Source organism: Artemia sp. Qi Xiang Cuo, chromosome 11 (assembly GCF_049724085.1).
Source record: "Artemia sp. Qi Xiang Cuo chromosome 11, ASM4972408v1, whole genome shotgun sequence".
Lineage (NCBI taxonomy): Eukaryota > Metazoa > Arthropoda > Branchiopoda > Anostraca > Artemiidae > Artemia > Artemia sp. Qi Xiang Cuo.
The window spans coordinates 3,800,766-3,828,709 of record NC_142804.1 but is presented as its reverse complement, the minus strand read 5'-3'; the positions used below and the strand labels follow the sequence as shown (position 1 = coordinate 3,828,709).

At 34.5% G+C, this 27,944-nt stretch overlaps 1 protein-coding gene across 8 annotated transcripts in view; it reads left to right on the top strand.

Moving 5' to 3' along the window:
* Positions 1-27,944, top strand: part of LOC148946542 (uncharacterized) — a 217,096-nt gene that overhangs the window by 69,364 nt on the left and 119,788 nt on the right. For all 8 annotated transcript variants that reach the window (XM_089097431.1, XM_089097432.1, XM_089097430.1 and 5 more), the window contains 2 exons: positions 4,394-4,549; positions 20,985-21,122. In XM_089097431.1, the coding sequence (XP_088953557.1) occupies positions 4,394-4,549; positions 20,985-21,122 (294 nt within the window). The remainder of the gene's footprint in view (positions 1-4,393; positions 4,550-20,984; positions 21,123-27,944) is intronic.

Below are 27,944 nucleotides of genomic sequence, written 5' to 3'. Positions count from 1 at the left end.
GATAAAAAGCACGTAGATATGAGTAATGGGTATAAAATAAGCCTTCCCGGGATATGCTTTAAAAATGAGTGCATCACATTTGCAAAAATAGTGGATAATCTGAAAAGTAATCAAAAGAATGGACAAACCATGATGAAAAAAAAAAAAAATCCAAGCTGGTATCGAACGCATGATAATCTAATTTGAAGTCCGGCGCTGTATTAACAGATCCACGCTTCTGATAATGTAATCTAATATGTTGGTGTGTGCAGGACTTTAATTGCGTAGCTTATCAAGGGGGCCTGGAGGAGGAACATGCTGGAGGTGTTCTTGCAAACCTCCAGTTAAGGGTTTTGGGCCATAATTATTACAGTGATACCGTTTTATACTTCAAAGATTTTCCACTTAAGAAGTAGCACCAAAAGTGTTGTTTTCAGTGCTATATCTCACTTACGAATGGTAGAATTTATAAAAATCACGTACATGTGAGCAAAAGTTTTCAAATGAGCCATTAAACATCACTCTACAAAGTTCTGGTAGCCCACTAGCCCCAGCTTTTCCACTTGACATATGGGAGAGTGCCGTTTTTAGTGCCATTTGAAACTTGCAGATGGTGGAATTTATAGGAAGAACGCAGATGTGAGCAATATTCTTTTAAATGAGCTATCAAAAATATATCTACGATGTTCTGGAGACCTGCTTGCCCCACCCCTTGAGAAATAGCATTAAAAGTGCCTCTTTTCTTGCCATATGGCACTTGCAGAAGGCGGAATTTCTATAAACCACGTAAATATGAGAAATAGCTTTTGAATGAGCTCTTAGGCATCTCCCTACGATGTTCTAGTAACCCGCTAGGCCTGGAAAAAAGAAGAGAAAAAAAAGACGGTTTTAATATTTTTTAACTTTTAGTTACTATGGGCTGTGGTTCGCTCTTTACTAGTTTGCAGCTAATACCTCAACCACGACAAAGAGTTCATTGCAAATTCTCCCATGAAACTACTTCATATCGAAACCTTAACAAATGGTATTACTTTTAAAAACCAACTAAACGTATGCTAATGCCTTTCCACAAGTCTTTAAACATTTATCTAGGTTGATGTAATAGCCTGCTAATGTTTCAGTAGCTTACTGATGAGCAGAAACCTTATAAAATTTACTAAGGGGGTTGGGAGGGAGAATGTACGGGAGGGGTTGTTGTAAGTCTCCAGTTAAGGGTTCTGGAACGTAACTATTACAATAGTACCTGTTCTGTACTTCAGAGCTTTCCCCCTTAAGAAGTAGCATCAAAAGTGTTGTTTTCAGTGCTATATCCTTATTACGAATGGTAGAATTGATAAAAAAAAAAAAAAGCACATGGATATGAGCAATAGATTAAAAAAAACCGTTAAAAATAATTCTTATAAGTTCTGCCAGCCTAATAGCCCCAGCTTTTCCATTTGAGACATTGCACCAAAAGTGTCACTTTTACTGCCATTTGGAACTTGTACACGGTAGAATTTATAGGAAGAACGTAGAATATGAGTAATATTTTTTATATGAGCTATAAAAAATCTGTCTACGATGTTCTGTTAGCCTGCTAATGCTACTACCCCTTGAGAAATCGCACAAAAAGTGCCATATGGCACTTGCAGATGGTGAGATTTATAAAAAGCGCGTAGATATTAGAAATAGCTTTTGAATGAGCCATTAAGCATCTCTCTATGATGTTCGGGTAACCCGCTTGGCCCGGAGAAAAAAAAAATCAGAAAAAAAGGAAGACAGATCAGTGCTACCGATGTAAAAAAGTGATTTTCCTTGTTTTTCAATGAGGGGAACTGTAATTTCCCCATACTAGGTTTTCGACCATGCTGATTCCAATGGTACTCTTTCCATTTTGATCTGACGTAATTTTCGAGGGGTTTCAGGTTTTTTTCGAAATCACCATAGATTCCTTTCGGAATAAACTTTTACTTTTAAGACGAACCAAAATAATGGTTACTATTCCTGAATCAGTGTCAAATGGCAAGTTTTTTTTCACAAGGCAGTTATTTCAAAACACCCTTTTTTACTTTTGGTTACTATGGGCTGTTGTTTTGCTCTTTACCAGATTGCAGCTACTGCTGCAACCATGACTTCTAACGAAGTTTAATTGAGACCATGCAACCCGTTCGAGTAGATGTTGCAGTTACAAGACGTTAAGGACACCTCCCCCCCCCCCTCCGACACACATACAGAAGTAAGATCAAATAGAAATCCAGGAGGCTCACCTAAAACACTGACCCGTAAATTTCACATTGTTTTGTTGAAAACTGATTCCCTTTCTGGTAGATATCGTGAAGAAAAGAATTTAGCCTCCTCTCCCTCCAGGCTAATGCACAGAGGCTTCAGTAATATGACTTTAGTTCAGATTTGGCTGATTGACACCTTGCTGTAATTAAAATCGTTCAAGGATTTTTAGTCTGTTTAATTGGAGAGACTCAGGTAAGGGCAGGGAGTCCCATCGGCTGAATATTAACAGTAGATGTTAATTGTATTAGTTACGTTAGTCGGACTAATTAAATAAGCTAAAGTTTAATGTTCGAACAGGTTTAGCTTCACAATATGTAGCCTAATCATTCTATAAATATGCAATTTTAGTGTTTCAAATTTAGTGGTTCATCCCTACTACTGCTACTTCAATCATTCCTTACTTGGAAATTTCTGCTGCCAAATCTTATACCTCTGCAATCTGATGAAAGCCACTTTTATGGCAACCTTGCCTTTTACGGCTATTCTGTCAACTGCTGCTTCTACCACGGCTCCTTCTACCGCAACTGTTCCCAGCACGATTAATTATAGCATGACAACTGCTACGATGTCCTACTGTACTTATATTACGTCACAGTTGAAACTACTAGTATTTATAGAATATCTCAGCGGACGTCGCTAATAAAAACTATGCCTAATAAAAACGAACTCAAACTAAACTTAAAAAATCCACGTAAAGATCAAATTTAAAACATGAAACGAGGAGAGATTACAACAAATAGGTTTGGTCTTTGCAACTCCCCTCACACTCTCCGAAATATTAGAGTGTCATTTGCGTTACTGAAAAGAAAATATACCGTGAACTTTCTTTTTTTTCTTCAAAATATACTTGAAAAAAAAAATACAACCTATATAGAAATACTCTTCAATCAGTAGTCGTCGTCGTCGTCACTACATTGTTAATTAATTTTTGGTTTTACAGCGCAGCAGTTTTATTAATATTCACTTCCTTTTAATTGTATTTATTTCCTTTTGGTTAAAGGCAACTTCGAATTTGAGCCCTCTATTTAGTTGTTAAGTAAAATGCAAGTGACACTGGGCTTTGCCGGGGTGGGGGAGCTGAAGGGAGACTTTACACCATAATTACTTGGGGTAATTTGTGCGTTGTGCGGATGAAGGATGACAGATTGCCGAAGATTGTTCTTTTCGGCCAACCGTCTAGGGCTAAACGGAAAGCAGGGGTGGGAGGACGTCATAAAGAAAGATTTAAAGGAAATGGGAACTTCATGGGCGGGTGTAAAAAGGGATGCTTTGAATAGATTGGTGTGGAGGAGGAGCGTACGTAGCTGTGTTGGCCTCAGGGGGCTTGGTGCTGCAGTGAGTTGTTGGTAGTAGTAGTAGTAGTAGTAGTAGTAGTAGTAATTTATGATTTGCTTCAATAACCATAATAATCATTGAATTTCAATCAACGTCAGCAAATGGATCGTTTTAACTTCTAAATTTGCCCTGCTTTTCGGGGGAAAAAAAACTTTGCATTTAATTATTGGAAAATCAGCAAAATCTTGAAATTTTTTTTTTGATGCATCCTCGTTAAATATTTGATTGTTATTTTTCTCGTTAATGTTTGCTCATTAATTACATACTTATGATATAGGTAAAATAGAGCAGAAAAGAGTTACAACACTACAGTTGTTTTCATTTAAGTTAGCTGCAATAACCACTAAACTCTAATTAACGGTAGCTACCCCTCCCCCTCCCCGTTTCAACTTGAAAATTTACTTTTTGATTTCGTGGTAATTTGTTTTCTTCTGTTGTAGGAATTGTTATAGTTTTGAGATTTTCTTGGGATACAATCATTATATGTCTCTATAAGTGACATATAAGTGACATATATGGCCCCATAAGTAGTTATTTGCTTGTTAACTAGAAAAAATACAAAAAAAAACTTTTCTTCAAATTGACTTAATGGTTTCATTTGTATATATACAATTACGACTATATACTTGACCGTTAAAGGGGATGGGGGATGGGTAAAGTTCATTTGCGACTCAAATGAAGGCTATATTTGGGTTCAGGGTGAAAGTCTGATTCTAAACTTATGTCTATTTCTTAGCTAGTTAATCAGAAAATTTCCACCGTTTTTTTTTATTTATTTATTTATTTTAATAAAGTCCTTTTTTATTTTCAGCTTTAGAGAGGAAGATCTCTGTTCGTGTACCTCGAGAAGAGTTGATACAAAAGGGAATTTTATTACCTGAAACACCAACTCCAACCAATCATAGTGTGCCAACGTCGAATAACCTACCCCCAGCTTTAACAGCACCTGTTCTTCCACCACTGCCGGGTAAGCATCTTATAATGCTGATATCTGAAGTTCGACTTAGTTGCTCGTTGAAAGACGAAATGGTTCCAAGATCTTTTTGTTTGCGAATTATTAAAACCCAATGTGTGGAGTCAGCAGAACGTTGCTCTTTTGAAAAGACCAACGTTGTAGGCGAAGAACGCTGTTTTTTGTATGCAAAATAAGACCTTACAAGTGTAATCCGAAGAACCTTCTTGAAAGAACGTCATTAGTTTGAAAAGAACAAGCGTTATAATAATCCTAAGTAGAAATGACCCTAAAGGTCCCACGATTACACCACCCCTTTGAATCCCGGTCCGGACACTTTTTTTCAAAACTCCCACGCCCACACCAAATAAGGGCATGGAATCCCCAGGGAGAATGATTGCATAATCAAAGTGGGTCAATGCCCTCAATTCCCCTTTCGTGAATCAATAATTCCCCTTAGAAACAACAAATTAATTCCCCTTTCGTGACAAATCAATCAACCATGACATCATCTGTCAGACATTAATAAACTTCGCCCTGGAAACAATTCTACTGGTCGAACTCCAAAGATATTAATAAACTTCGCCCCGGAAACAATTCTCCAAGAAACTTCGGGCGAATATTTTGATCTTAGAGATGAAGAGATTAACGCGAGAAAGGTTTTTCTGGTAATTTCAAATTTAACGGCGCAGGGATGCCAAAAATAAAAGGAACTCGCAGAAATTACGTTTAGGGGTTATTTGAACGAAACCGTTTTAGACATTTTAGGGAATTATTTCGGCGAAACAGTTAGAGACATTTTAAAAAATGATTTTAGAAGATGTTTTAGAAGAGGATTTGAGTGTGGTCGTAATAATACACAACTTCCATTTGAACAGTGTCGTGAGGTCCTCTACCCCAACCCCAAAGGGCTTCGATCCCCCTACTCCAACCCCGAGGGAAGCCCCCGGCCCCCAAAGGTCCCCCAGGGCTCCCAAAGGGCCCCCTGGGCCCCCCAAAGGTCCTCCCGGGTCCCCAAAGAACCACCCGGCCCTCAAGGGCCCCCGGACCCCCTAATGCCTCCCCCCGGGCCCCCAAAGAGTCCCTCCCCATTTTTAATACTTTTTTAAGGCTTTATTATATCTTTTCAGAACAAGTTATTTTCTTAGTGTCCATCCTAAACCCAATTTTACAAGTTGAAGCATCCATCCCTTTCACCCACAACTTTACTTTACAGCTTTTTGGATGCCTCAACACCATGAAATACCTTTCAAAAGGCATTCAGAGCAACTTCTTTTCTTAATGTCCATCCTAAACCCATTTTACAAGTAGAACTTCCCATCCTTCTCACCCACCAATTTACTTTACTACATTTTGCACACCTCAACACCAAGTAATACTTTTCAAAAGACATTTCAGAGCAAGTTACTTTCTTAAAGTCCCTTCTAAACCCATTTTCCAACTTGAAGTACCTGTCCTTTTCACCCACAACTTTACTTTACAGCTTTTTGGGATACCTCAACACCAAGAAATACTTTTCAAAAGGCATTTCAGAGCAACTTCTTTTCTTAATGTCCCTTCTAAACCCATTTTTCAACTTGAAGTACCCATCCTTTTCACCCACAACTATACTTTACAACTTTTTGAATGCCTCAACACCATGAAATACTTTTCAAAAGACATTCCAGAGCAAATTTCTTTCTTAATGTCCCTTCTAAAACCATTTTACAACTTGAATCATCCATCCTTTTCACCCACAACTATACTTAACAGTTTTTTGGATACCTCAACACCAAGAAACACTTTTCAAAAGACATTTCAGAGCAAGTTCCTTTCTTAATGTCCCTTCTAAACCTATTTTACAAGTTGAAGTACTCCTCCTTTTTACCCACAACTTTACTTTACAGCTTTTTGGATACCTCAACATCAAGAAATACTTTTCAAAAAGCATTTCAGAGCAAGTTCCTCTCTTAATGTCCCTTCTAAACCCATTTTACAAGTTGAAGCATCCATCCTTTTCACCCAAAACTTTACTTTACAGCTTTTTGGATACCTCAACACCAAGCAATAATTTTCAAAAGACATTTCAGAGCAAGTTCCTTTCTTAAAGTCCCTTCTATACCCATTTTCCAACTTGAAGTACCCATCCTTTTCACCCACAACTTTACTTTACAGCTTTTTGGATACCTCAACACCAAGAAATACATTTCAAAAGGCATTTCAGAGCAAGTTCCTTTCTTAATGTTCCTTCTAAACCCATTTTACAAGTTGAAGCATCCATCCTTTTCATCCACAACTATACTTTTCAGCTTTTTGGATACCTCAACACCAAGAAATACTTTTCAAAAGGCATTTCAGAGCAAGTTTCTTTCTTAATGTCCCTTCTAAACCCATTTTCCAACTTGAAGTACCCATCCTTTTCACCCACAACTTTACGTTACAGTTTCTTGGATACCTCAACACCAAGAAATACATTTAAAAAGACATTTCAGAGCAAGTTCATTTCTTAATGTCCCTCCTAAACCCATTTTCCAACTTGAAGTACCCATCCTTTTCACCCACAACTTTACTTTACAGCTTTTTGGATACCTCAACACCAAGAAATACTTTTCAAAAGACATTTCAGATCAAGTTATTTTCTTAATGTCCATCCTAAACCCATTTTACAAGTAGAAGCATCCATCCTTCTCACCCACAACTTTACTTTATGACATTTTGCACACCTCAACACCAAGCAATACTTTTCAAAAGACATTTCAGAGCAAGTTCTTTTCTTAATGTCCTTTCTAAACACATTTTCCAACTTGAAGTACCCATCCTTTTCACCCACAACTTTAATTCACCGCTTTTTGGATACCTCAACACCAAGAAATACTTTTCAAAAGACATTTCAGAGCAAGTTCCTTTGTTAATGTCCCTTCTAAACCCATTTACCAAGTTGAAGCATCCATCCTTTTCACCCCCCAACTTTACTATACTGCTTTTTTGAATGCTCCAACACCAAGCAATACTTTCAAAAGGAATTTCAGAACAAGTTCTTTTCTTAATGTCATTCCTAAGCCCATTTTGCAACTTGAAGTACCCATCCATTTCACCCACAACTTTACTTTACAGCTTTTTGAATGTTCCAACACCAAGCAATACTTTTCAAAGGCATTTCAGAACAAGTTCTTTTCATAATTTCCTTCCTAAACCCATTTTACAAGTTGAAGTACCCATCCTTTTCACCCACAACTTTACTTTACAGCTTTTTGAATGACCAACACCAAGCAATACTTTTCAAAAGGCATTTCAGAACAAGTTCTTTTCATAATGTCCTTCCTAAACCCATTTTACAAGTTGAAGTACCCATCCTTTTCAACCACAACTTTACGTAACAGCTTTTTGAATATCTCAACACCAAGCAATACTTTTCAAAGGCATTTCAGAACCAGTTATTTTCTTAATGTCATTCCTAAGCCCATTTTACAAGTTGAAGTACCCGTCCTTTTCACCCGCAACTATACTTTACAGCTCTTGAATGCCACAACACCAAGCAATACTTTTCATAAGGCATTTCAGAACAAGTTCTTTTCATAATGTCATTCCTAAACCCATTTTCCAACTTGAAGTACTCATCCGTTTCACCCACAACTTTACTTTACAGCTTTTTGGATACCTCAACACCAAGAAATACTTTTCAAAAGACATTTCAGAGCAAGTTACTTTCTTAATGTCCCTCCTAAACTCATTTTACAAATTGAAGTACCCATCCGTTTCACCCACAACTTTACTTTACAGCTTTTTGAATGCTCCAACACCAAGCAATACCTTTCAAAAGGCATTTCAGAGAAACTTCTTTTCTTTATGTGCTTCCTAAACCAATTTTACAAGTTGAAGTACTTATCTTTTTCATCCAAAACTATACTTTACAGCTTTTTGGATACCTCAACACCAAGAAATACTTTTCAAAAGGCATTTCAGAGCAAGTTCCTTTTCTTATTGTCCCTCCTAAACCCATTTTACAAGTTGAAGTATACATCCTTTTTACCCAAAACTTTACTTTACAGCTTTTTGGATACCTCAACACCAAGAAATAATTTTCAAAAGCCATTTCAGATCAAGTTCCTTTCTAAATGTCCCTTCGAAACCCATTTTACAACTTGAAGTACCCATCCTTTTCACCCACATCTTTACTTTACAGCTTTTTGGATACCTCAACACCAAGAAATACCTTTCAAAAAGGATTTCAGAGCAATTTCCTTTCATGTCCCTTCTAAACTCATTTTACAAGTTGAAGCATCCATCCTTTTCACCCACAACTTTACTTTACTGCTTTTTGGATACCTCATCACCAAGCAATACTTTTCAAAAGACATTTCAGAACAAGTTACTTTCTTAATGTCCTTCCTTAACCAATTTTACAAGTTGAAGTACTTATCTTTTTCACCACAACTTTACTTTACAGCTTTTTAGATACCTCAACACCAAGAAATACCTTTCAAAAGGCATTTCAGAGCAAGTTCTTTTCTTAATGTCCCTCATAAACCCATTTTCCAACTTGAAGTACCCATCCGTTTCACCCACAACTTTACTTTACAGCTTTTTTGGATACCTCAACTCCATGCAATACTTTTCAAAGGCATTTCAGAACAAGTTCTTTTCTTAATGTCCTTCCTAAACCAATTGTACAAGTTGAAGTACTTATCTTTTTCGCCACAACTTTACTTTACGACTTTTTGCATACCCCAACATCAAGCAATACTTTTCAAAAGGCTTTATTATGCCCTTTCAGAACAAGTTCTTTACGTAATGTCCTTCCTAAACCAATTTTACAAGTTGAAGTACTCATCTTATCCCCCACAACTTTACTATAAGGCTTTTCGAATAACCCAACATCAAGCAATACTTTTCAAAAGGCTTTATTATATCTTTTCAGAACAAGTTCTTCACGTAATTTTCTTCCTAAACCCATTTACAAGTTGAAGTACTTATCTTTTTCCCCACAACTTTACTTTACGACTTTTTTGCACACCCAAACATCAAGCAATACTTTCCAAAAGGCTTTATTATATCTTTTCAGAACAAGTTTTTTTTCTTAATGTCCTTCTTAAACCATTTTTACAAGTTGAAGTAGTTATCTTCTTCACCACAACTTTACTTTACGACTTTTTGCACACCCCAAGATCAAGCAATACTTTTCAAAAGGCTTTATTATATCTTTTCAGAACAAGTTCCTTTCTTAATATCCTTCTTAAACCAATTTTACAAATTCTAAATTTTTTCTTAGTAGATAGAAAAAGCTATAGCATACTTGTGAATATTTTCCCGGAAGATAAAAAGTTCTAGTTCAATGTTTAATTTTCTCAACGAAGTGAAAAAAAGTTCGAGTTCTATTCTGAATTTTCTCAATGATAAAGAAATTAGTTATTGATCATTTCTATTTTTCCAAATAATATAAATATTTTCCAACTTCAAAATGGACACACACAAAAACTTACACACACACTAAACTTACACACACACACAAAAACTTACACACACACAAAAACTTACACACACACAAAAACTTACACACACACAAAAACCTACTCACACACACAAAAACTTTATTTCAGAGCAAGTTCCTTTCTTAATGTCCCTTCTAAACCCATTTTACAAGTTGAAGTACCCATCCTTTTCACCCACAACTTTACTTTACAGCTTTTTGGATACCTCAACACCAAGAAATACTTTTCAAAAGACATTTCAGAGCAAGTTACTTTCTTAAAGGCCTTCCTAAACCAATTTTACAAGTTGAAGTACTTATCTTTTTCACCACAACTTTACTTTACAGCTTTTTGGATACCTCAACACCAAGAAATACCTTTCAAAAGGCATTTCAGAGCAAGTTCCTTTCTTAATGTCCCTCATAAACCCATTTTACAACTTGAAGTACCCATCCGTTTCACCCACAACTGTACTTTACAGCTTTTTTGGATACCTCAACTCCAAGCAATACTTTTCAAAGGGCATTTCAGAACCAGTTCTATTCTTAATGTCCATCCTAGACCAATTTTACAAGTTGAAGTACTTATCCTTTACACCAAAACTTTACTTTACGACTTTTTGCAAACCCCAAAATCAAGCAATACTTTTCAAAAGGCTTTATTATGCCCTTTCAGAACAAGTTCTTTACGTAATGTCCTTCCTAAACCAATTTTACAAGTTGAAGTACTCATCTTTTCCCCCACAACTTTACTATTAGGCTTTACGAATAACCCAACATCAAGCAATACTTTTCAAAAGGCTTTATTATATCTTTTCAGAACAAGTTCTTCACGTAATTTTCTTCCTAAACCCATTTACAAGTTGAAGTACTTATCTTTTTCCCCACAACTTTACTTTACGTCTTTTTTTCACACCCAAACATCAAGCAATACTTTCCAAAAGGCTTTATTATATCTTTTCAGAACAAGTTTTTTTCTTAATGTTCTTCTTAAACCATTTTTACAAGTTGAAGTAGTTATCTTCTTAACCACAACTTTACTTTACGACTTTTTGCACACCCCAAGATCAAGTAATACTTTTCAAAAGGCTTTATTATATCTTTTCAGAACAAGTTCCTATCTTAATATCCTTCTTAATCCAATTTTACAAATTCTAAATTTTTTCTTAGTAGATAGAAAAAGCTATAGCATACTTGTGAATATTTTCCCGGAAGATAAAAAGTTCTAGTTCAATGTTTAATTTTCTCAAGGAAGTGAAGAAAAGTTCAAGTTCTATTCTGAATTTTCTCAATGAAAAAGAAATTAGTTATTGATCATTTCCATTTTTCCAAATAATATAAATATTTTCCAACTTCAAAATGCGCACACACAAAAACTTAGACACACACAAAAACTTACACACACACAAAAAAACTTACACACACACAAAAATCGACTCACACACACAAAAACTTACACACACACAAAAACCTACTCACACACACAAAAACTTACACACACACACACAAAAACCTACTCACACACACAAAAACTTACACACACACACACACAAAAACTTAGACACACATTTACTCAATGAAGCACAAAATGTTCAAGTTCTATTCTAATTTTTCAAGGAAAATAAAAAGGTTCCACTTCAGTTCTTTTTTTTTTTTTATCAAAGAGATGAAAAATTTAAAGTTCTGTTCTAAGCTTAAATTTTACCTCCTTTGTCTTATGGATTTACCATTCAAATTTTTAAATTAGAAAATGAGTGACTCGTTCTACTATTAAAGAAAATCATTCAAACTTGTTCATCTAACCTCCAAAATAATAGGTTAGGTATAAATAAATAGAAACATTTCTCCTTGTTTAACTTAAACAAGGAGAAATGTTTCTATTTATTTATTAATATTTATTTATACCTAACCTATTGTTTTGGAGGTTAGATGAACGAGTTTGAATGATTTTCTTTAATAGTAGAACGAGTCACTCATTTTCTAATTTAAAAATTTGAATGGTAAATCTATAAGACAAAGGAGGTAAAATTTAAAATTAGAACAGAACTTTACATTTTTCATCTCTTTGAGAAAAAAAAAACAGAACTGAAGTGGAACCTTTTTATTCTCCTTTAAAAATTATAATAGAACTTGAACATTTTGTGCTTCATTGACTAAATGTGTGAGTAAGTTTTTGTGTGTTTGAGTAAGTTTCTGTGTGTGTGTGTAAGTTTTTGTTTGTGTGTAAGTTTTTGTGTGTGTGAGTAGGTTTTTTTGTGTGTGTAAGTTTTTGTGTGTGTGAGTAGGTTTTTGTGTGTGTGTAAGTTTTGTGTGTGCCCATTTTGAAGTTGGAAATTATTTATATTATTTGGAAAAATAGAAATGATCAATAACTAATTTCTTTTTCATTGAGAATATTCAGAATTGAACTTTAACTTTTCTTCACTTCGTTGAGAAAATTAAAAATTGAACTAGAACTTTTTATCTTCCGGGAAAATATTCACAAGTATGCTATAGCTTTTTCTATCTACTAAGAAAAAATTTAGAAATTGTAAAATTGGTTTAAAAAGGATATTAAGAAAGGAACTTGTTCTGAAAAGATATAATAAAGCCTTTTGAAAAGTATTGCTTGATCTTGGGGTGTGCAAAAAGTCATAAAGTAAAGTTGTGGTGAAGAAGATAACTACTTCAACTTGTAAAAATGGTTTAAGAAGGACATTAAGAAAAAAACTTTTTCTGAAAAGATATAATAAAGCCTTTTGGAAAGTATTGCTTGATGTTTGGGTGTGCAAAAAAGTCGTAAAGTAAAGTTGTGGGGAAAAAGATAAGTACTTCAACTTTTAAACGGGTTTTGGAAGAAAATTACGTGAAGAACTTGTTCTGAAAAGATATAATAAAGCCTTTTGAAAAGTATTGCTTGATGTTGGGTTATTCGAAAAGCCTTATAGTAAAGTTGTGGGGGAAAAGATGAGTACTTCAACTTGTAAAATTGATTTAGGAAGGACATTACGTAAAGAACTTGTTCTGAAAGGGCATAATAAAGCCTTTTGAAAAGTATTGCTTGATGTTGGGGTATGCAAAAAGTCGTAAAGTAAAGTTGTGGTGAAAAAGATAAGTACTTCAACTTGTAAAATTGGTTTAGGAAGGACATTAAGAACAGAACTTGTTCTGAAATGCCTTTGAAAAGTATTGCTTAGAGTTGAGGTATCCAAAAAAGCTGTAAAGTAAAGTTGTGGGTGAAACCGATGGGTACTTCAAGTTGGAAAATGGGTTAATGAGGGACATTAAGAAAGGAACTTGCTCTGAAATGCCTTTTGAAAGGTATTTCTTGGTGTTGAGGTATCCAAAAAGCTGTAAAGTAAAGTTGTGGTGAAAAAGATAAGTACTTCAACTTGTAAAATTGGTTTAGGAAGGACATTAAGAAAGTAACTTGCTCTGAAATGTCTTTTGAAAAGTATTTCTTGGTGTTGAGGTATCCAAAAAGCTGTAAAGTAAAGTTGTGGGTGAAAAGGATGGGTACTTCAACTTGTAAAATGGGTTTAGAAGGGACATTAAGAAAGGACATTGCTCTGAAATAAAGTTTTTGTGTGTGTGAGTAGGTTTTTGTGTGTGTGTAAGTTTTTGTGTGTGTGAGTAGGTTTTTGTGTGTGTGTAAGTTTTTGTGTGTGTGTGTGTAAGTTTTTGTGTGTGTGTAAGTTTTTGTGTGTGCCCATTTTGAAGTTGGAAAATATTTATATTATTTGGAAAAATAGAAATGATCAATAACTAATTTCTTTTTCATTGAGAAAATTCAGAATAGAACTTGAACTTTTCTTCACTTCGTTGAGAAAATTAAACATTGAACTAGAACTTTTTTTCTTCCGGGAAAATATTCACAAGTATGCTATAGCTTTTTCTATCTACTAAGAAAAATTTTAGAATTTATAAAATTGGTTTAAGAAGAATATTAAGAAAGGAACTTGTTCTGAAAAGATATAATAAAGCCTTTTGAAAAGTATTGCTTGATCTTGGGGTGTGCAAAAAGTCGTAATGTAAAGTTGTGGTGAAGAAGATAACTACTTCAACTTGTAAAAATGGTTTAAGAAGGACATTAAGAAAAAAACTTGTTCTGAAAAGATATAATAAAGCCTTTTGGAAAGTATTGCTTGATGTTTGGGTGTGCAAAAAAGTCGTAAAGTAAAGTTGTGGAGAAAAAGATAAGTACTTCAACTTTTAAATGGGTTTAGGAAGAAAATTACGTGAAGAACTTGTTCTGAAAAGATATAATAAAGCCTTTTGAAAAGTATTGCTTGATGTTGGGTTATTCGAAAAGCCTTATAGTAGTTGTAGTAAAGTATAGTACTACAATAAAGTATAGTAGTAAAGTTTTGGTGAAAAAGATAAGTACTTCAACTTGTAAAATTGGTTTAGGAAGGACATTAAGAAAGTAACTTGCTCTGAAATGTCTTTTGAAAAGTATTGCTTGGTGATTAGGTATCCAAAATGCTGTAAAGTAAAGTTGTGGGTGAAACGGATGGGTACTTCAAGTTGGAAAATGGGTTTAGAAGGGACATTAAGAAAGGAACTTGCTCTGAAATGGCTTTTGAAAAGTATTTCTTGGTGTTGAGGTATCCAAAAAGCTGTAAAGTTTTGGGTGAAAAGGATGGATGCTTCAAGTTGTAAAATGAGTTTAGAAGGGACATTAAGAAAGGAACTTGCTCTGAAATACTTTTTGAAAGGTATTTCATGGTGTTGAGGTATACGAAAAGCTGTAATGTAAAGCTGTGGGTGTAAATGATGTGTACTTCAAGTTGGAAAATGGGTTTAGGAGGGAAATTTAGTAAAGAACTTGCTCTGAAATGTCTTTTGAAAAGTATTTCTTGGTGTTGAGGTGTCCAAAAAGCTGTAAAGTAAAGTTGTGGGTAAAAAGGATGGGTACTTCAACTTGTAAAATGGGTTTAGAAGGGACATTAAGAAAGGAACTTGCTCTGAAATGTCTTTTGAAAAGTATCTCTTGGTGTTGAGGTATCCAAAAAGCTGTAATGTAAAGTTGTGGTGAAAAAGATAAGTACCTCAACTTGTAAAATTGGTTTAGGAAGGACATAAAGAAAAGAAGTTTCTCTGAAATGTCTTTTGAAAGGTATTGCTTGGTGTTGGAGCATTCAAAAAGTTGTAAAGTAAAGTTGTGGGTGAAACGGATGGGTACTTCAATTTGTAAAATGAGTTTATGAGGGACATTAAGAAAGTAACTTGCTCTGAAATGTCTTTTGAAAAGTATTTCTTGGTGTTGAGGTATCCAAAAAGCTGTAAAGTAAAGTTGTGGGTGAAACGGATGGGTACTTCAAGTTGTAAAATGGGTTTAGGAATGACATTATGAAAAGAACTTGTTCTGAAATGCCTTCTGAAAAGTATGGCTTGGTGTTGGGCATTCAAAAAGCTGTAAAGTAAAGTTGTGTGTGTAAAGGATGGGTACTTCAACTTGTAAAATGGGCTTAGGAATGACATTAAGAAAAGAACTGGTTCTGAAATGCCTTTGAAAAGTATTTCTTGGTGTTGAGATATCCAAAAAGCTGTTACGTAAAGTTGTGGTTGAAAAGGATGGGTACTTCAAGTTGTAAAATGGGTTTAGGATTGACATTAAGAAAAGAATTTGTTCTGAAATGCCTTCTGAAAAGTATGGCTTGGTGTTGGGCATTCAAAAAGCTGTAAAGTAAAGTTGTGGGTGTAATGGATGGGTACTTCAACATGTAAAATGGGTTTAGGAAGGACAATATGAAAAGAACTTGTTCTGAAATGCCTTTGAAAAGTATTGCTTGGTGTTGGAGCATTCAAAAAGCTGTAAAGTAAAGTTGTGGGTGAAATGGATGGGTACTTCAAGTTGGAAAATGGGCTTAGGAATGACATTAAGAAAAGAACTTGTTCTGAAATGCCTTTTGAAAGTATTGCTTGGTGTTGGAGCATTCAAAAAAGCAGTATAGTAAAGTTGGGGGGGGGGGTGAAAAGGATGGATTCTTCAACTTGGAAAATGGGTTTAGAAGGGACATTAACAAAGGAACTTGCTCTGAAATGTCTTTTGAAAAGTATTTCTTGGTGTTGTGGTATTCAAAAAGCTGTAAAGTAAAGTTGTGGGGGAAAAGGATGGGTACTTCAAGTTGGAAAATGGGTTTAGCAGGGACATTAAGAAAAGAACTTGCTCTGAAATGTCTTTTGAAAAGTATTTCTTGGTATTGAGATATGCAAAAAGTCATAAAGTAAAGTTGTGGGTGAGAAGGATGGATGCTTCAACTCTTTAAAATGGGTTTAGGATGGACATTAAGAAAATAACTTGATCTGAAATGTCTTTTGAAAAGTATTTCTTGGTGTTGAGGTATCCAAAAAGCTGTAAAGTAAAGTTGTGGGTGAAAAGGATGGGTACTTCAAGTTGGAAAATGGGTTTAGGAGTGACATTAAGAAAAGAACTTGCTCTGAAATGTCTTTTTAAAGGTATTTCTTGGTGTTGAGGTATCCAAAAAACTGTAAAGTAAAGTTGTGGGTGAAAAGGATGGGTACTTCAAGTTGGAAAATGGGTTTAGAAGGGACATTAAGAAAGGAACTTGCTCTGAAATGCCTTTTGAAAAGTATTTCTTGGTGTTGAGGTATCCAAAAAGCTGAAAAGTATAGTTGTGGGTGAGAAGGATGGATGCTTCAACTTGTAAAATGGTTTTAGAATGGACATTAAGAAAGGAACTTGCTCTGAAATGCCTTTTGAAAGGTATTTCTTGGTGTTGAGGTATCCAAGAAGCTGTAAAGTAATGGTCTTGGTGAAAAGGATGGGTACTTCAACTTGTAAAATGGTTTTAGTAGTGACTTTAGGAAAGGAAATTGCTCTGACAAGCTCGTGAAAAGTATAGCTTCGTTTTGAGGTATCCAAACAGCTCTAAAGTATAGTTTTAGGTGAAACGGAAGAATACTTCAACTTGTAAAATGGGTTTAGAAGTGCCAGGTAGAGAGGAACTTGATCTGAAATGACCTTTGAACGGTATTGCTTGGTGTTGAGGTATCCAAAAAGCTGTAAAGTAAAGTTGTGGGTAAAAAGGATGGATGCTTCAACTTGTAAAATGGGTTTAGAAGGGACATTAAGAAAGGAACTTGCTCTGAAATGCCTTTTGAAAAGTATTTCTTGGTGTTGAGGTATCCAAAAAGCTGTAAAGTAAAGTTGTGGGTTAAAAGGATGGTTTGTTAAACTCGGAAAATGGGTTTAGAAGGCACATTAAGAAAAGAAGTTGCTCTGAAATGCCTTTTGAAAAGTATTTCTTGGTGTTGAGGTATCCAAAAAGCTGTAAAGTAAAGTTGTGGGTGAAAAGGACAGGTACTTCTAGTTGGAAAATGGGTTTAGAAGGGGCATTAAGAAAGTAACTTGCTCTGAAATGTCTTTTGAAAAGTATTTCTTGGTGTTGAGGTGTGCAAAAAGTCATAAAGTAAAGTTGTGGGTGAGAAGGATGGGAATTTCAAGTTGGAAAATGGGTTTAGAAGGGAACATTAAGAAAAGAAGTTGCTCTGAATGTCTTTTGAAAAGTATTTCTTGGTGTTGAGGTATCCAAAAAGCTGTAAAGTAAAGTTGTGGTGAAAGGGATGGATGCTTCAACTTGTAAAAATGGGTTTAGGATGGACATTAAGAAAATAACTTGTTCTGAAAAGATATAATAAAGCCTTAAAAAAGTATTAAAAATGGGGAGGGGACTCTTTGGGGCACCGGGGGGAGGCATTAGGGGGTCCGGGGGCCCTTGAGGGCCGGGTGGTCCTTTGGGGACCCGGGAGGGCCTTTGGGGGGCCCTTTGGGAGCCCGGGGGACCTTTGGGGGCCGGGGGCTTCCTTTGGGGATGGGGAAGGGGGATCGGAGCCCTTTGGGGTTGGGGTAGGGGACCTCACGACACTGTTCAAATGGAACTTGTGTATTATAACGACCACACTCAAATCCTCTTCTAAAACATCTTCTAAAATCATCTTTTAAAATGTCTTTAACTGTTTCGCCGAAATAATTCCCTAAAATGTAATTTCTAGCCAATCATGAATTTTGGAACTTGAACTCTGGGAAAACAGGTATGCAAAGCTGCGACGAAAAGTATCTGACACCTTGAAAAGTGCATTTTTATGCACAAATTGTCTAATTTTGTATGGGTAGTCTTTCACATCAGTATGTAGAGTGGGAATCACCCCCTGATCCCTGAGTCTGAGCGTAATTTGTACCATAATTACTCCCTCCATACCTTTTTCAGGCTTAAGACCACCAAAGCCTATTAACCGTCTTTTTTTTACACGGCTCAGTGTTGCCTTTTAAGATGGATTTTTCGTCATGTTGGCAAACTGTCCATAAAATTGCAAATTTTGTAGGACTTCCATGATTCGCTGAATATCATCAAATAATTCAGAACACAATGAAGGCAGCCAACACAAACTTGCTGTTAGTAGCATAAAATCACACGGGACTCCTCAAAGTAGTTTTAAAGTAGCAGTGGCGGTTCTGGCCTCTCTTGTAACCGGGGTAAAATCTTGATTAGCGTCCCCCCTCCTGTCTTGCACAAAATTTTCAGGCCAAATTTTAACAAAATTTTCATTTATTAACAGAAATATTTTCAACTTATTAATTAATTCATAATTTATGTTTTAATGTATTGTTCAAATTATTTAATTATTATTAATTATTTTCATTTACTAACTGTGCCCTCTATTTTATTAATATAATTTCAAAATTACAAAATGATTATAACCGTTAGATTATTTGTTTGAAATGTACCGCCCCTAAAATTTTAGCGCTTGGGGCTAATGCCCCCTCCGTCCCTCCCCTAAAACCGCTACTGTAAAGTAGGTGGGTAGTAGGATGAACAAATGTAAACAACTGCTCATAAAATCGATAGTTGTGCCGCAATAATGTTCCCAGACCACAAGTAAATTTTCAAATGATTGAGCGCGCCCTGAACTTTGCGAAAAAAAAGTCTTGCTGTCAACTACATTAAATCTCAGGGAGCTCCTCAAAGTGATTTTATATCGGGTGCTCAAATTTTGAATATTTTGCCAAAATTTTAATTTTCTATGACTGTTGTATAGAGTCGACCCAGCTCTAAATGGGCATTTGGAGAAAATCTGGGGAAGGTAAACAGGACGGATGTGCGAAAGCATTGGGTGGCTGCCCCTCCTCCCCCTATTGCAATTCATGGCCAAAGGGCCATGAAATGGAGATCAGCACCGTAACGTCCGGTAGGGACTGTAAAGTCCAACGCCGTATTCTTTATTCTTTTTTTATTATCGGAATGTTGAATGGTGAATTCAATAACGAATGATTAAAACCTGGTAATCTGGATTGTTGAAATTTACTTCTTCAGTAACAACTCAAACAAAGAAAGGTGTAGATTATGAGTGAAAACCCTCCTAGGCTACATCTTTAGGATATGTCTCTTTCAGCCTAGACCTAAAAAAGATTTATGTTTTTTATCACTAACATACGCATAAATCCGGGTAGCGGCTTTATTTCATGCGTAACAATAAGAAACTAAATGAAATCACCTAGGTAATATTATACTCTATAGTTAAGCTTTAATGAATATAATGATTTATGGCCAACGCACAAAGTGGAAAAAAAAATCAAAAGTTTTTGGCTGTTAAACTGCTGGGAGAGTATTCTTGGCAGACACTTGCATTTGAACCATCTCGTAGGCTATTCTAAAGACGCCTTGAATATTAATAAGCAGCACTAACCACGCAGTTCACCAAGTTTTCCTTCACACTAACCAGTTCAGCAGTAAATTACTTTGGATTGTCTAGTGGCTATCATGTTGTCTGTTGCAAGACATGGACAACAAATAGTTAGTTTACGAAGTAGCTCGTCTATAATAATCGTAAAGACTCGAAGCTACAGTAAAACAGAAAGTTCATTTGTAAAAAATGGTGGGACTCAAGGCCGTACTCAGGATTTCTTTTTCGGAGGGGGTTTTACTAAAAAAAAATGATACTGTTGCGTTATATGGGTCTTTACAAGGAAACCAGTCACGAAAAACCCGCCCATTCAAGAGACCGCTATAGAGTAATACAGTGCAAGGCGTGGTTTTCGTTTTCATTACGATATTTAAACTGTTTTTTTTTGGGGGGGGGGGAAGGTAGGCCTACCTAGGTTAGGTTTGGTTAGATTACGTATTTAATATATGCTATGCTTTACGGTCTTGGTGCTCTGGGTACGGCCTTGGTGTGACTCATTTATTTTTGTAAACCTTTTGGTCTTTTTACTTGCTTTTTGTTCTTTTACTTGAGCCTTGCTCTGTTCTCTTTACTTGCTTTTACTTGTTCTTTTTTGCTTTTTGTTCTTCGTTCTGTAGTTGCTTTTTATTCTTTTTTACTTGTCTAATATTTCATAAAATAATTTAGTTTTAACTGAGTTGTTAAAAGCTGACCATTTCATCATTTCAGCTGTAAATTAGTAATCAGTAATAAGTAATAATCAGTTATAAGTAATTAGTAATCAGTGTAGATTAGTTAGCTTGTCTAGTGGCTAAACTCGTTTTCTATGGCGAGTCACTTATCAACTGTCGTCTGCCAAAACCTAGAATGTGTGACTTTGAGTTAGGGAATAGCCTCCCCTAATCTCGATACAGCGAGTCCACTGGCGCAATTAGAATTTTTCTATCTGCTATAGTGTTTAAGGTATGTCCTAGTATCTACAGGGTAAAGATTTCATCATTTCAGCTGTGAATTAGTTTAGATTGTCTAGTGGCTAAACTCGTTTTCTATGGCAAGTCACGGATCAACTGCCGCTGTTGAGTTTTCACTGTCATTTTCACTTGATTTGGGAAAATTGGCTCCAACTTTGCCCCCCCCCCCCTCCCTGGGATTTTGATGAGATTACGCCACTGATTTGTGGTTACGAGTTTTGAAATGTCTTTTCGAAAACTAGCAGCAACGTAGTAAGAATTGGAGGGCGCGCCCTGGAAGAGAGAAGCTTGATTACATAACGTGTAGACCTATTTAATATGTTTGATCTTTAGCATTTATTTATTTATCAATTTTGTTTTTGTTTAGAATCAAGGCGGAGCAAACCTGACTGTGATAATGATCTAAATGATCAAACTGTATGTTCATCTCGGACGGACTCACCAAAGACTGCTCCCGATAAACCACAGGCGACATCTTATCCTGCGTATCATCATTCAACTTTGAGTAAGAAAAAGCTATGTATTACTTTTATTAAAGGACTCTGCTTAAGTAAGCTAAATGATATGCAGTAGATATGACCAAAGGAAAGGTGCAGAAAGAGGTGGGGTATAGTTTTCCTATGAAAAGAGACACATAGGCTATATATAGTCATTTATTTCATTCTCTTTTACTTACGTTCAACTGCTTTATGCTCCCCTCACCTGATTGATTAACTAGAGTCAGCTAGTAGTTCAATCCCCCTCTTCATACTTCAGTCCAAGTTGTAATTTTTCCCGCTAGTCCAAGTAATTTTTTCCCGCTAGTCTTTATTTTTTTTCTTTGATTCATCCTCAGTTACTCAAGAACAATTAATATCTTGTGATCGCGTGAGTAGAGGTGAAAGGAGATAATTTGTAAAACGGTACTAATTCTATAGCTAGGCATAAAATTTGTGCATATAAAAATTAGTATCTTTGGAAGTATAAATTTCTGTGTTACGCTCTTCTTGGAGCCCTGCTGTGGTCACCAGTAGCGCCTGTATAGATAAGTAAACTTTAGATTTTCGATATTGTATGAAGTTAATCTCCCTCCCCTCTCAGTAAAATGATTACGCCAGTTTGCTCTAGGAACCCAAGTTTTGATTGCTCATATTTTACGTGTACCATTAGTCTGGAATTAGGGGGTGGGGGTAATATTATTTCTGATGTAAATGAGAGGTAAGTTTAAACTTTCCCCCCACCCCCCGAATGTGCAAATATATACCCTGAATTGGTATATAGAGGGATGCGGGCTAAAATTAATTTTCGACCAAAATGATTATTATATTCGTAAAGAGCACATAAAAGGCATCCAGTGGTAGGCTATATTCACTTTAGTCATAACTCAATAATATGATTTGGTAAATATTTACCAACTTAATAACCTCGTCAATGGTTTGGCAGTGATAGCATTCCAGGTTGTAACCCATAGTAACTGTACATTACGTACAGAAGTTACTTAAGGTTGACGTCCATCAAGAAGAATTCTAAAGTAAGCAAGGGCTTAGGTATTTTCGAATACCGCACTGCCTTTCCACGACGTACAAATAAGAGTTCAATAAGGACAAATCCTGTTATTCGACAGTAAAACAAAAACACAAACGTCGGTCACATATACAGTGGCCGTCATCAGCAGATAAACTAATCATCAGCGGGTCAGCAGAAAAGTAATATTGATTATAATAGTGATTAATATTAATATAATATTAATAATAATATTATTGGAGTGAAAGAGATTGATACAATTAAAAGTTATAAAGATTATGCCCTTATTAGCCAAATGAGCCCTTAGTTATTACGTGTATTAATATATTAATAACTACGAATATGTTTCTTTTAATCAGATAGTAATACTGATGATAATGATTAGGTAGATTTAGTTAATTAAAAATGCCCGTTGAGTATTTTTATTAGAAGTTACTACAAGAGTAAACTCAAAGTTAGTTTTCTGTCGTTCCAGCTGTTACGACAACGTCAGATGGAGCGAAAAAGTTCGTTTTTGGTAACTTTTTGTTACCAAAAAGTTACCAAAACTTTTCAGTAACTTTTTTTCGAACCTGGAATGCACCCATTTGCATTTCGCAACTTAAGCTACTTAACATGAAAATGTAAATTTGTTTCTGATTGGTGGAACCTTTTTAGCTGATCAAGCAAGGCAATTTTGGACCGTTTTGTTAAGTAGCTAAGTCATGGAATGATAATGTATGCCCAATATGGGCTACTATGGTTGATTGTTCTTTAACTTTTCACATCAGCATCTTAAGTATTGTCCTTTTCATCGTGTCTTCAAATAAAGATGGATTTTCGGATAATTCGTCCGACATCTTGCATATTATCATAAATCATAATTTAGATCTCATACTATCGTAAATCATAATTGGAGCGAAAAATCAGAATTAAATATCTGCTTTGAGTAAACCAAAATCCAGTTTAAAGTCATTTAGACATTTTCAGAAGCGCAGAATTAATCCTATATCTGATTTTTGGCAGATACGGTAGTATACAATATGGTCGATGATCTGTTCTGGCGAAGCTAGGAAACATAAACAGCCAAGGATCTTATCATTGTCAACTTTTTTTTGTCACAAACCACTATTTCCAAAGATGCTATTTTCAAACGTACTAGAACCCTAATGAAGGAGAAATGATTTATTTGTTTCTCGACAAACTGTAAAGATTTCTAACAATTACTCAGAAATGCAGCTACAGAATTATAATTCATCATTGGTGCTTTGGGCCTTTTCTATTCTCTCATTTAACTTATACTTTCTCATTTAGATTTTAAGCATCTGAGGGGGGCCTATTCTATAGTGGTTTCTTTTTACTAGTACCGTAATGATAGAATGAGTTATTTATTTCTTGTTTTATGCAGAGATAGATGCTATTTGGTCTGTTCCGGACTGCTGGTGAAACGCTGTGATGCAAATCTAGTGTCAAACTTTAGTCAGAAGTCAATATTTTCAGGTAGAAACTAGGTGGCTAGGTTTGGTTTTTTGGCAGGCTGGCTGCTAGGATTGTTCGGTGGGTAGGGCTGTTAGGGTCTCGTTGGGGGGAAAAACAATTATGCAAGGATAACTGATGTTAGTTTTGGACTTCTGTAGAAGCCCTGTGATGTAAACCTGGTTTTGAACCTTATGTATCAGTCATCATTGTCAGGTAGAAACTAAATGGCTAGAGTTAATTTATTCTGCAGAATAGTCTTACTGTAAACACCGAATAATACAGTTCAAGCAGTCCTTTTGCGTCTTTCTCTTAAGGACAGAGGCGTAATTTGTCATAGGGCAAGGGGAGGCAACTGCCCCCAACAGACCCTAGTTTGCCCCATCCCAGCTGAAATTTAGTTTCCTCAAAAATCTTGTCAAAACTAAGATAAGCTTGCATAGTTCAAACATCCAGAGAAATGGGTCAGTTTTCTTTAGCATATCTTCGGCTTTACGGTACTATACGGCTCATTTTTCATTACACTGTGTTTTACGCTTGATTTGGGAAAACTGGCTCCAACTTTGCCTCCCTCTCCCCACGATTTCGATGAAATTATGACACTGGTGTGTAATATACCTTAGAAGAGTGAAGAACAATACAATACCCATATATTCAATAATGTATGTTCTGCCCTCGGAAGAACTTATTTTATCTCGGGTTTCTTAACGTAATTTTACCCGCAGTAAAAGTCTAGCAATCTCTGTTCTATGGCATTGTGATTTTGTAGATTCTGTTCTAGTTCCTTAGTACATAGATTTGTTTATTTTCCGAAAAAACTGCTAAAAGGATAACTAGACATCTCAGCACCAGGCTCTCATTTCAGTTGACATTACATAATCAATACTTTCATATAGAATTGGACATGACAAGTTCTATAATATATAGAGCCAGTGTCAAAATGAAGAAATGGGCTATTTGTCTCTCCCAGAGCTTTAGAAGTGTTATAAATTTGTTCCACACAGCTACTAAAAAGTTATGAGATAAACCTAGCGCTGGACGCTATGATGTTTCATTTTGTCTATAAAAGCAATGTTTTCATATGCAGCTTTGATCTTTAGAATCATTGGGTTTTTTTTCTGTTTCTTTTTGTATAAATAGTTTACAAAGGAAGTGAATCATCCGTGCTTTGACTATATATATATATATATAAAAATATATATATATATATATATATATATATATATATATATATATATATATATATATATATATATATATATATATATATATATATATATATATTTATATATACATATATTGTAAAAATGGAAATGTACAGTAAAAATGAAACAGAATTTTACTACAAAACAGCAAATAAATGATTATACAATATCAAGCAGCATTAAGCAATCAGATGAGGGTCCATCCTTATGCACACATTATAAGTAAGTTGATCTTGATGATGATGGAGAGCACCTTTTTTACATTCAGAAACGCATAATAGACATATATATACATATATATATATATATATATATATATATATATATATATATATATATATATATATATATATATATATATTTATATATATACATATATTGTAAAAATGGAAATGTACAGTAAAAATGAAACAGAATTTTACTACAAAACAGCAAATAAATGATTATACAATATCAAGCAGCATTAAGCAATCAGATGAGGGTCCATCCTTATGCACACATTATAAGTAAGTTGATCTTGATGATGATGGAGAGCACCTTTTTTACATTCAGAAACGCATAATAGACATATATATACATATATATATACATATATATATATATATATATATATATATATATATATATATATATATATATATATATATATATTATATATACATATATTGTAAAAATGGAAATGTACAGTAAAAATGAAACAGAATTTTACTACAAAACAGCAAATAAATGATTATACAATATCAAGCAGCATTAAGCAATCAGATGAGGGTCCATCCTTATGCACACATTATAAGTAAGTTGATCTTGATGATGATGGAGAGCACCTTTTTTACATTCAGAAACGCATAATAGACATATATATACATATATATATATATATATATATATATATATATATATATATATATATATATATATATATATATATATATATATATTTATATATACATATATTGTAAAAATGGAAATGTACAGTAAAAATGAAACAGAATTTTACTACAAAACAGCAAATAAATGATTATACAATATCAAGCAGCATTAAGCAATCAGATGAGGGTCCATCCTTATGCACACATTATAAGTAAGTTCATCTTGATGATGATGGAGAGCACCTTTTTACATTCAGAAACGCATAATAGACATATATATACATATATATATATATATATATATATATATATATATATATACATATATATATATATATATATATATATACATATATATATATATATATATATATATATATATATATATATATATATATATATATATATATATATATATATATATATATATATATATATATATATATATATATATATATATAGTAAAAGTGAAAAAGAAATTTACCACAAAATAGCAAATAAATAATTCTACAATATCAAGCAGCATTTAGCAATCAGATGAGGGTCTATCCTTATGCACACATTATAAGTAAGTTCATCTTGATGATGATGGAGAGCACCTTTTTTACATTCAGAAACGCATAATAGACATATATATATATATATATATATATATATATATATATATATATATATATATATATATTATATATATATATATATATTAAAAGTGAAAAAGAAATTTACCACAAAATAACAAATAAATAATTATGCAATATCGAGCAGCATTAAGCAATCAGATGAGGGTCCATCCTTATGCACACATTAGAAGTAAGTTCATATTGATGATGGTGGAGAGCACCTTTTTACATTCAGAAACGCATAATTAGAACATATATATATATATATATATATATATATATATATATATATATATAATAAATATGGAAATATATAGTAAAAGTGGAAAAGAAATTTACCACAAAATAGCAAATAAATAATTCTACAATATCAAGCAGCATTAAGCAGTCAGATGAGGGTCCATCCTTATGCACACATTAGAAGTAAGTTCATATTGATGATGGTGGAGAGCACCATCATCAATATGAATTATATGGTAAAAAGTGGAAAATTATATGGTAAAAAGTATATAATTATATTTCCATATTTATTATATGGAAATGTATAGTAAAAGTGGAAAAGAAATTTACCACAAAATAGCAAATAAATAATTATACAATATCAAGCAGCATTAAGCACTCAGATGAGGGTCCATTCTTAAGCACATATTAGAAGTAAGTTCATATTGAGGATGCTGGAGGGCACGCATATTGTCAGTTGCCTCAAACTGAGAGATTTTTTTCTGTTGTGACATGAACGTTGCAACTTGTAGGAAGAAACTTGCATTAACGAAAATAGTAAATACGGACTAGATTCATACCACATTCTCAAAACAAAAAAGGAAGTCCAGACACGAAAGTATTGAATGATCACAAAAAGTCAAGCGGAATTTCGCATGACCTTGTCTATTACAATGGCCATTATTTGCAACTATGTTAGCATAACCTACTTTAATTTATCTTTAATATCAGATACAGCTCTCTACCGCAAGCTTGAAACTGAATCGCTTACAGAAATCCCAAGCCACCATAGACTAGGAACACGAGGAATAACGAAAAAACGACGGTTTTAGTCATCCGTACCTAACGCTTCATTAAGCGACGAATATTCGCATTTAGCAATATTTAGGGATAAACCAATTCAAGAGAAAAATTTACCATATAGTTTAGTTCAACATAGTTTATGCTTTTTCTGTTGCTTTTCATACACGTAGCTTAAAGAAGAAGTGTACCCGTAGAGTCTTGACAAAGCCGCAGAGATTTAACAAGTTCTTTTCAGACAGCTATACTTGAGTTATGTAAGTAATGGTAACCGGGCCTGATTTATTCTTTAGCTTTTTATGCTAGTGCTTTAATGTCAAGGCTAAATAATTTGTCTCCCGACAATGATTCCCTTAAGGTCTGTTTCAGACAAGTACAGATACACTTCTTTCTTGAAGGTTTTCTTGAAGGCTCTTCAAAATGAAGAGCCTTCATTTTGATGCAGGTGCTCGATGAGCAATTTCTTTTTTTTTGCAATTTGTACGGAATTTCTCTGGTCGGGGATTTCTCATTCCAGAGATTGTCCTAAGAGAACCTGTATTAAAAAAAATTCACCTCAAAACAAAGATGACAAAAAAGTCAGGATTTTCGTTATCAAGTACAAATAAGTGCGATGTAACGAATTCTGGGGCAATGATTCTAAATCTGGAGGGAG